Source organism: Ranitomeya imitator, chromosome 2, assembly GCF_032444005.1.
Source record: "Ranitomeya imitator isolate aRanImi1 chromosome 2, aRanImi1.pri, whole genome shotgun sequence".
NCBI lineage: Eukaryota > Metazoa > Chordata > Amphibia > Anura > Dendrobatidae > Ranitomeya > Ranitomeya imitator.
In genome coordinates this window covers 801,338,547-801,349,910 of record NC_091283.1, presented here as the reverse complement: position 1 = coordinate 801,349,910, position 11,364 = coordinate 801,338,547, and the positions used below count along the sequence as shown (strand labels likewise).

General features: G+C 39.5%; 1 protein-coding gene across 1 annotated transcript in view; it reads left to right on the top strand.

Annotated features, from left to right (window-relative positions):
- Positions 1-713: 713 nt before the first annotated feature.
- Positions 714-11,364, top strand: part of LOC138666835 (uncharacterized) — a gene marked incomplete at its 5' end in the record, with an annotated part of 128,198 nt that continues 117,547 nt past the window's right edge. The window contains 4 exon segments of the mRNA XM_069755012.1: positions 714-1,095; positions 2,762-3,079; positions 5,753-6,064; positions 9,863-10,180. Coding sequence (XP_069611113.1) covers positions 714-1,095; positions 2,762-3,079; positions 5,753-6,064; positions 9,863-10,180 — 1,330 coding nt within the window.

Here is an 11,364-nt window from a genome sequence, read left to right as displayed (position 1 = left end):
AGGATCCAAACTAGCTGAAGAAACTGACACTAAACTGCATTTCTAACTATCTGAAAACTTGCAGCAGCCACTGTAGCAGCCTCTCTGTACTGTTACACTGACAAAATCATGCCACCAAAACAAAATATCCGCTTTTTTATAAGGAGAGGTCATGTGAGTTTTGCAACCAATTACAGAAGCCCTTGTGTCTGGACATTGTGGAAGGTATTTGTGGTGTGATCATCTGCCAGAATCTACACACATTAAGTTAACATAAAGAGAAAAAATTAAAAAAGAAAAACAGTCCGCCATTCCTCTGACCTCTCCACACTAAATCCCCTCATTAAAGACCCCCCCGCTCAACATACAGCACAACTATCCTAGCCAAAGTCCTAACAAAAGCATTAGTGGAAACACAATCATTTACTGAACTGTTCCTGAATTATGCTGACTTTAAGGGAAAATGCTCTTAAATCCGTGCACAAATCCAAATGAGCTATGTTCGTGCCAAATTTGAGATTGCCGAAAGTTTTCCGGATAAGTCCGCTCATCACTATTTGTAAAGAATTTTTTAACATGTATTTAGGTTTTAAACACTACAAAGGGCTGAATAGGCAGGGTATTTAGTAACAATAATACAAATGCTTTATAGGGGACCTGTCAGGTTCCCTTTAAGATAATTTATAATACATTGTTTTTAGAAATGACCATTCTCCTTTTTTTTAGGTTCAGGTTCAGACTTGTCTATAAGACTGGTAAATGGCAATGGTCAATGTAACGGTCGTGTAGAAATCCTCTATAATGGAGCATGGGGAACTGTGTGTGATGATTATTGGGATATTAATGCTGCACAAGTTGTATGCCGTCAGTTAAATTGTGGCCAAGCTCTTGCATTTAATGGCAGTGCTGCATTTGGCCAAGGACAAGGAGTAATTGTATTGGATGATGTGCAATGCACCGGCAATGAACAACACGTATGGGACTGTCTACACCAACCATTTACAGTGCATAACTGTGGACATAATGAAGATGCTGGAGTCGTCTGCTCAGGTATATTTTCGAAATGATGAAATCTTATACAAACATCTGATATCATATGTTTGCATAGATGTTCAAGTAATCCACATTTCATATTTTCTACTACTGAGGGAAACTCAAACAATAAATAGTTTTTATAAGAAAATCTTAAAGGACTGGAGGTACTTTGGTTCCTTCCCCATTAAGTCCAAAATGTTAAGAGGTTTTATGTGGTAGTAGGATGCCTTTGTGAAGTCATTGACACAACAATAATAAGATGTTGATGGGTTTCTGTTACAGGGCTTTATTCCACATATTAATTATTAATGTAATGTTTGACTAACAATAACCAATATTTGGCTAATATTAGATTAGGAAATGTGTCCTCCTGCCTGCACCAGAATATTAGCACAAACTATTTAGATTAGAAAATGTGGCCTCCTATTAGCACAAAAGATATAGATTAGGAAATGTGGTCTTCTGCCTGCACCAGAATATTCGCACAAACTATTTAGATTGGGAAATGTGGCCTCCTGCGTACACCACAAAAATAGAGCAGAAGATTTAGTGTGTCTGGAATAAACTGTTGTCAGAAAGGATTCAGATTAAAAAATGTAGGCTGGTGTCTGGACCACACTATTAGCTAAAAGGATTTAGATTCTGAAATGTGATGACAAGCCTGCAAGACAGTATTAGCACAAATAATTTAGATAAAGAAATGTGACCTCCTTTCTGCACCACAAAATCTTAGCCCAAACAAGTTTGATTAGGAAATGTGACATCCTGCTGGCACCACAATATTAGCCCAAAAGATCATGATTGGGAAATGTGGCTTTCTGCCTGCACCACAATATTAGCCCAAACTATTTTCATTAGGAAATCTGGCCTCCTGCCTACACCACAATGTTAGTGCAAACGATTTTGAATAGGAAATGTAGCCTCCTTCCTGCACCAAAATATTAATCCAATTAATTGTGATTAGGAAATGTGGCGCCCTGCCTGCACCACACTATTAGCACAATCATTTTAGATGAAGGAAGGTTGGTTTTACACAGGATCCAATATAGCTGAAGAAACTGACACTAAACTGCATTTCTAACTATCTGAAAACTTACAGCAGCCACTGTAGCAGCCTCTCTGTACTGTTACACTGACAAAATCATGCCACCAAAACAACATATCCGCTTTTTTATAAGGAGAGGGTCATGTGATTTATGCAATCAATTACAGAAGCCCTTGTGTCTGGACATTGTGGAAGGTATTTGTGGTGTGATCGTCTGCCAGAATCTACACACATTAAGTTAACATAAAGAGAAAAAATTAAAAAAGAAAAACAGTTCGCCGTTCCTCTGACCTCTCCACACTAAATCCCCTCATTAAAGACCCCCCGCTAAACATACAGCACCACTATCCTAGCCAAAGTCCTAACAAAAGCATTAGTGGAAACACAATCATTTACTGAACTGTTCCCGAATTCTGCTGACTTTAAGGGAAAATGCTCTTAAATCCGTGCACAAATCCAAATGAGCTATGTTCGTGCCAAATTTGAGATTGCTGAAAGTTTTCCGGATAAGTCCGCTCATCACTATTAAAAAATAATTTTTTTAACATGTATTTAGGTTTTAAACACTACAAAGGGCTGAATAGGCAGGGTATTTAGTAACAATAATACAAATGCTTTATAGGGGACCTGTCAGGTTCCCTTTAAGATAATTTATAATACATTGTTTTTAGAAATGACCATTCTCCTTTTTTTTAGGTTCAGGTTCAGACTTGTCTATAAGACTGGTAAATGGCAATGGTCAATGTAACGGTCGTGTAGAAATCCTCTATAATGGAGCATGGGGAACTGTGTGTGATGATTATTGGGATATTAATGCTGCACAAGTTGTATGCCGTCAGTTAAATTGTGGCCAAGCTCTTGCATTTAATGGCAGTGCTGCATTTGGCCAAGGACAAGGAGTAATTGTATTGGATGATGTGCAATGCACCGGCAATGAACAACACATATGGGACTGTCTACACCAACCATTTACAGTGCATAACTGTGGACATAATGAAGATGCTGGAGTCGTCTGCTCAGGTATATTTTCGAAATGATGAAATCTTATACAATCATCTGATATCATATGTTGTTTGCATAGATGTTCAAGTAATCCACATTTCATATTTTCTACTACTGAGGGAAACTCAAACAATAAATAGTTTTTATAAGAAAATCTTAAAGGACTGGAGGTACTTTGGTTCCTTCCCCATTAAGTCCAAAATGTTAAGAGGTTTTATGTGGTAGTAGGATGCCTTTGTGAAGTCATTGACACAACAATAAGATGTTGATGGGTTTCTGTTACAGGGCTTTATTCCACATATTAATTATTAATGTAATGTTTGACTAACAATAACCAATATTTGGCTAATATTAGATTAGGAAATGTGTCCTCCTGCCTGCACCAGAATATTAGCTGTCACGCCCGCACATACTTACCCGGCTTCTCCCATCCCTCGGCGCGCTCACGATCCTGTCCCGCGCCGCTCTGCCTCCTCCTTCGCCGGCTCCCGGCGTCCGGTCTCTTCGCGCATGCGTGGTCGCGTCTCCCCCGTCGCAGGGCCTTCTGGGAGGTCTCGACCCGGTGGCTCCGCCCCAACATGGCGGCGCCCATCGGGTATTTCTTCCCGGCATCTTCCTAGGTAAGACGCCTTTGCTTTGTAGGTGCACTGTCTGCCGTCAGTGTCCCTATGCCCTAGGCTCCCCTGTACCAGTGTCTTTTCTCAGCCCAGTCCTTGCTTTGTCTCAGTGTCCTGCCAGTCCGTGTTCCTGCTGTATCCTGCCAGTCCGTGTTCCTGCTGTGTCCTGCCAGTCCGTGTTCCTGCTGTATCCTGCCAGTCCGTGTTCCTGCTGTATCCTGCCAGTCCGTGTTCCTGCTGTATCCTGCCAGTCCGTGTTCCTGCTGTATCCTGCCAGTCCGTGTTCCTGCTGTATTCTGCCAGTCCGTGTTCCTGCTGTGTCCTGCCAGTCCGTGTTCCTGCTGTGTCCTGCCTGTCCGTGTTCCTGCTGTATCCCGCCAGTCCGTGTTCCTGTTGTATCCTGCCGGTCCGTGTTCCTGCTGTGTCCTGCCTGTCCGTGTTCCTGCTGAGTCCTGCCGTTCCGTGTTCCAGTCATTTGTTCAGTTAAGTCTTGTTTTCCTATTATTCCCTGCCGTCCTTATAGCCTGTGGTTTCCTTCTTTATCTTGGGTCGCCCCTTTGACTCTAGCTGTTGTGTCTCCATTCCCCCGAGGTCCTGCTCCTAACACTCCCTGTATAGGGGGTGATTCCATCTGGTCCGCTCGACCCCGGGGGCTCTAGAGTCACGACCCAGAGGGTCCACTCTCGGAATTCTGTCCGAGTACTTACATTAGCACAAACTATTTAGATTAGAAAATGTGGCCTCCTATTAGCACAAAAGATATAGATTAGGAAATGTGGTCTTCTGCCTGCACCAGAATATTCGCACAAACTATTTAGATTGGGAAATGTGGCCTCCTGCGTACACCACAAAAATAGAGCAGAAGATTTAGTGTGTCTGGAATAAACTGTTGTCAGAAAGGATTCAGATTAAAAAATGTAGGCTGGTGTCTGGACCACACTATTAGCTAAAAGGATTTAGATTCTGAAATGTGATGACAAGCCTGCAAGACAGTATTAGCACAAATAATTTAGATAAAGAAATGTGACCTCCTTTCTGCACCACAAAATCTTAGCCCAAACAAGTTTGATTAGGAAATGTGACATCCTGCTGGCACCACAATATTAGCCCAAAAGATCATGATTGGGAAATGTGGCTTTCTGCCTGCACCACAATATTAGCCCAAACTATTTTCATTAGGAAATCTGGCCTCCTGCCTACACCACAATGTTAGTGCAAACGATTTTGAATAGGAAATGTAGCCTCCTTCCTGCACCAAAATATTAATCCAATTAATTGTGATTAGGAAATGTGGCGCCCTGCCTGCACCACACTATTAGCACAATCATTTTAGATGAAGGAAGGTTGATTTTACACAGGATCCAATATAGCTGAAGAAACTGACACTAAACTGCATTTCTAACTATCTGAAAACTTACAGCAGCCACTGTAGCAGCCTCTCTGTACTGTTACACTGACAAAATCATGCCACCAAAACAACATATCCGCTTTTTTATAAGGAGAGGGTCATGTGATTTTTGCAACCAATTACAGAAGCCCTTGTGTCTGGACATTGTGGAAGGTATTTGTGGTGTGATCGTCTGCCAGAATCTACACACATTAAGTTAACATAAAGAGAAAAAATTAAAAAAGAAAAACAGTTCGCCGTTCCTCTGACCTCTCCACACTAAATCCCCTCATTAAAGACCCCCTGCTCAACATACAGCACCACTATCCTAGCCAAAGTCCTAACAAAAGCATTAGTGGAAACACAATCATTTACTGAACTGTTCCCGAATTCTGCTGACTTTAAGGGAAAATGCTCTTAAATCCGTGTACAAATCCAAATGAGCTATGTTCGTGCCAAATTTGAGATTGCTGAAAGTTTCCCGGATAAGTCCGCTCATCACTATTAAAAAAGAATTTTTTTAACATGTATTTAGGTTTTAAACACTACAAAGGGCTGAATAGGTAGGGTATTTAGTAACAATAATACAAATGCTTTATAGGGGACCTGTCAGGTTCCCTTTAAGATAATTTATAATACATTGTTTTTAGAAATGACCATTCTCCTTTTTTTTAGGTTCAGGTTCAGACTTGTCTATAAGACTGGTAAATGGCAATGGTCAATGTAACGGTCGTGTAGAAATCCTCTATAATGGAGCATGGGGAACTGTGTGTGATGATTATTGGGATATTAATGCTGCACAAGTTGTATGCCGTCAGTTAAATTGTGGCCAAGCTCTTGCATTTAATGGCAGTGCTGCATTTGGCCAAGGACAAGGAGTAATTGTATTGGATGATGTGCAATGCACCGGCAATGAACAACACGTATGGGACTGTCTACACCAACCATTTACAGTGCATAACTGTGGACATAATGAAGATGCTGGAGTCGTCTGCTCAGGTATATTTTCGAAATGATGAAATCTTATACAATCATCTGATATCATATGTTGTTTGCATAGATGTTCAAGTAATCCACATTTCATATTTTCTACTACTGAGGGAAACTCAAACAATAAATAGTTTTTATAAGAAAATCTTAAAGGACTGGAGGTACTTTGGTTCCTTCCCCATTAAGTCCAAAATGTTAAGAGGTTTTATGTGGTAGTAGGATGCCTTTGTGAAGTCATTGACACAACAATAATAAGATGTTGATGGGTTTCTGTTACAGGGCTTTATTCCACATATTAATTATTAATGTAATGTTTGACTAACAATAACCAATATTTGGCTAATATTAGATTAGGAAATGTGTCCTCCTGCCTGCACCAGAATATTAGCACAAACTATTTAGATTAGAAAATGTGGCCTCCTATTAGCACAAAAGATATAGATTAGGAAATGTGGTCTTCTGCCTGCACCAGAATATTCGCACAAACTATTTAGATTGGGAAATGTGGCCTCCTGCGTACACCACAAAAATAGAGCAGAAGATTTAGTGTGTCTGGAATAAACTGTTGTCAGAAAGGATTCAGATTAAAAAATGTAGGCTGGTGTCTGGACCACACTATTAGCTAAAAGGATTTAGATTCTGAAATGTGATGACAAGCCTGCAAGACAGTATTAGCACAAATAATTTAGATAAAGAAATGTGACCTCCTTTCTGCACCACAAAATCTTAGGCCAAACAAGTTTGATTAGGAAATGTGACATCCTGCTGGCACCACAATATTAGCCCAAAAGATCATGATTGGGAAATGTGGCATTCTGCCTGCACCGCAATATTAGCCCAAACTATTTTCATTAGGAAATCTGGCCTCCTGCCTACACCACAATGTTAGTGCAAACGATTTTGAATAGGAAATGTAGCCTCCTTCCTGCACCAAAATATTAATCCAATTAATTGTGATTAGGAAATGTGGCGCCCTGCCTGCACCACACTATTAGCACAATCATTTTAGATGAAGGAAGGTTGATTTTACACAGGATCCAATATAGCTGAAGAAACTGACACTAAACTGCATTTCTAACTATCTGAAAACTTGCAGCAGCCACTGTAGCAGCCTCTCTGTACTGTTTCACTGACAAAATCATGCCACCAAAACAACATATCCGCTTTTTTATAAGGAGAGGGTCATGTGATTTTTGCAACCAATTACAGAAGCCCTTGTGTCTGGACATTGTGGAAGGTATTTGTGGTGTGATCGTCTGTCAGAATCTACACACATTAAGTTAACATAAAGAGAAAAAATTAAAAAAGAAAAACAGTTCGCCGTTCCTCTGACCTCTCCACACTAAATCCCCTCATTAAAGACGCCCCCCCCCCCCCCGCTCAACATACAGCACCACTATCCTAGCCAAAGTCCTAACAAAAGCATTAGTGGAAACACAATCATTTACTGAACTGTTCCCGAATTCTGCTGACTTTAAGGGAAAATGCTCTTAAATCCGTGCACAAATCCAAATGAGCTATGTTCGTGCCAAATTTGAGATTGCTGAAAGTTTTCCGGATAAGTCCGCTCATCACTATTAAATAATAATTTTTTTAACATGTATTTAGGTTTTAAACACTACAAAGGGCTGAATAGGCAGGGTATTTAGTAACAATAATACAAATGCTTTATAGGGGACCTGTCAGGTTCCCTTTAAGATAATTTATAATACATTGTTTTTATAAATGACCATTCTCCTTTTTTTTAGGTTCAGGTTCAGACTTGTCTATAAGACTGGTAAATGGCAATGTTCAATGTAACGGTCGTGTAGAAATCCTCTATAATGGAGCATGGGGAACTGTGTGTGATGATTATTGGGATATTAATGCTGCACAAGTTGTATGCCGTCAGTTAAATTGTGGCCAAGCTCTTGCATTTAATGGCAGTGCTGCATTTGGCCAAGGACAAGGAGTAATTGTATTGGATGATGTGCAATGCACCGGCAATGAACAACACGTATGGGACTGTCTACACCAACCATTTACAGTGCATAACTGTGGACATAATGAAGATGCTGGAGTCGTCTGCTCAGGTATATTTTCGAAATGATGAAATCTTATACAATCATCTGATATCATATGTTGTTTGCATAGATGTTCAAGTAATCCACATTTCATATTTTCTACTACTAAGGGAAACTCAAACAATAAATAGTTTTTATAAGAAAATCTTAAAGGACTGGAGGTACTTTGGTTCCTTCCCCATTAAGTCCAAAATGTTAAGAGGTTTTATGTGCTAGTAGTATGCCTTTGTGAAGTCATTGACACAACAATAATAAGATGTTGATGGGTTTCTGTTACAGGGCTTTATTCCACATATTAATTATTAATGTAACGTTTGACTAACAATAACCAATATTTGGCTAATATTAGATTAGGAAATGTGTCCTCCTGCCTGCACCAGAATATTAGCACAAACTATTTAGATTAGAAAATGTGGCCTCCTATTAGCACAAACGATATAGATTAGGAAATGTGGTCTTCTGCCTGCACCAGAATATTCGCACAAAATATTTAGATTAGGAAATGTGGCCTCCTGCGTACACCACAATAATAGAGCAGAAGATTTAGTGTATCTGGAATAAACTGTTGTCAGAAAGGATTCAGATTAAAAAATGTAGGTTGGTGTCTGGACCACACTATTAGCTAAAAGGATTTAGATTCTGAAATGTGATGACAAGCCTGCAAGACATTATTAGCACAAATAATTTAGATAATGAAATGTGACCTCCTTTCTGCACCACAAAATCTTAGCCCAAACAAGTTTGATTAGGAAATGTTACATCCTGCTGGCACCACAATATTAGCCCAAAAGATCATGATTGGGAAATGTGGCTTTCTGCCTGCACCACAATATTAGCCCAAACTATTTTCATTAGGAAATCTAGCCTCCTGCCTACACCACAATGTTAGTGCAAACGATTTTGAATAGGAAATGTAGCCTCCTTCCTGCACCAAAATATTAATCCAATTAATTGTGATTAGGAAATGTGGCGCCCTGCCTGCACCACACTATTAGCACAATCATTTTAGATGAAGGAAGGTTGATTTTACACAGGATCCAATATAGCTGAAGAAACTGACACTAAACTGCATTTCTAACTATCTGAAAACTTGCAGCAGCCACTGTAGCAGCCTCTCTGTACTGTTACACTGACAAAATCATGCCACCAAAATAACATATCCGCTTTTTTATAAGGAGAGGGTCATGTGATTTTTGCAACCAATTACAGAAGCCCTTGTGTCTGGACATTGTGGAAGGTATTTGTGGTGTGATCGTCTGCCACAATCTACACACATTAAGTTAACATAAAGAGAAAAAATTAAAAAAGAAAAACAGTCTGCCATTCCTCTGACCTCTCCACACTAAATCCCCTCATTAAAGACCCCCCCGCTCAACATACAGCACCACTATCCTAGCCAAAGTCCTAACAAAAGCATTAGTGGAAACACAATCATTTACTGAACTGTTCCTGAATTATGCTGACTTTAAGGGAAAATGCTCTTAAATCCGTGCACAAATCCAAATGAGCTATGTTCGTGCCAAATTTGAGATTGCTGAAAGTTTTCCGGATAAGTCCGCTCATCACTATCTGTAAAGAATTTTTTAACATGTATTTAGGTTTTAAACACTACAAAGGGCTGAATAGGCAGGGTATTTAGTAACAATAATACAAATGCTTTATAGGGGACCTGTCAGGTTCCCTTTAAGATAATTTATAATACATTGTTTTTAGAAATGACCATTCTCCTTTTTTTTAGGTTCAGGTTCAGACTTGTCTATAAGACTGGTAAATGGCAATGGTCAATGTAACGGTCGTGTAGAAATCCTCTATAATGGAGCATGGGGAACTGTGTGTGATGATTATTGGGATATTAATGCTGCACAAGTTGTATGCCGTCAGTTAAATTGTGGCCAAGCTCTTGCATTTAATGGCAGTGCTGCATTTGGCCAAGGACAAGGAGTAATTGTATTGGATGATGTGCAATGCACCGGCAATGAACAACACGTATGGGACTGTCTACACCAACCATTTACAGTGCATAACTGTGGACATAATGAAGATGCTGGAGTCGTCTGCTCAGGTATATTTTCGAAATGATGAAATCTTATACAATCATCTGATATCATATGTTGTTTGCATAGATGTTCAAGTAATCCACATTTCATATTTCTACTACTGAGGGAAACTCAAACAATAAATAGTTTTTATAAGAAAATCTTAAAGGACTGGAGGTACTTTGGTTCCTTCCCCATTAAGTCCAAAATGTTAAGAGGTTTTATGTGCTAGTAGTATGCCTTTGTGAAGTCATTGACACAACAATAATAAGATGTTGATGGGTTTCTGTTACAGGGCTTTATTCCACATATTAATTATTAATGTAACGTTTGACTAACAATAACCAATATTTGGCTAATATTAGATTAGGAAATGTGTCCTCCTGCCTGCACCAGAATATTAGCACAAACGATTTAGATAAGAAAATGTGGCCTCCTATTAGCACAAACGATATAGATTAGGAAATGTGGTCTTCTGCCTGCACCAGAATATTCGCACAAAATATTTAGATTAGGAAATGTGGCCTCCTGCGTACACCACAATAATAGAGCAGAAGATTTAGTGTATCTGGAATAAACTGTTGTCAGAAAGGATTCAGATTAAAAAATGTAGGCTGGTGTCTGGACCACACTATTAGCTAAAAGGATTTAGATTCTGAAATGTGATGACAAGCCTGCAAGACAGTATTAGCACAAATAATTTAGATAATGAAATGTGACCTCCTTTCTGCACCACAAAATCTTAGCCCAAACAAGTTTTATTAGGAAATGTGACATCCTGCTGGCACCACAATATTAGCCCAAAAGATCATGATTGGGAAATGTGGCTTTCTGCCTGCACCACAATATTAGCCCAAACTATTTTCATTAGGAAATCTGGCCTCCTGCCTACACCACAATGTTAGTGCAAACGATTTTGAATAGGAAATGTAGCCTCCTTCCTGCACCAAAATATTAATCCAATTAATTGTGATTAGGAAATGTGGCGCCCTGCCTGCACCACACTATTAGCACAATCATTTTAGATGAAGGAAGGTTGATTTTACACAGGATCCAAACTAGCTGAAGAAACTGACACTAAACTGCATTTCTAACTATCTGAAAACTTGCAGCAGCCACTGTAGCAGCCTCTCTGTACTGTTACACTGACAAAATCATGCCACCAAAACAAAATATCCGCTTTTTTATAAGGAGAGGGTCATGTGAGTTT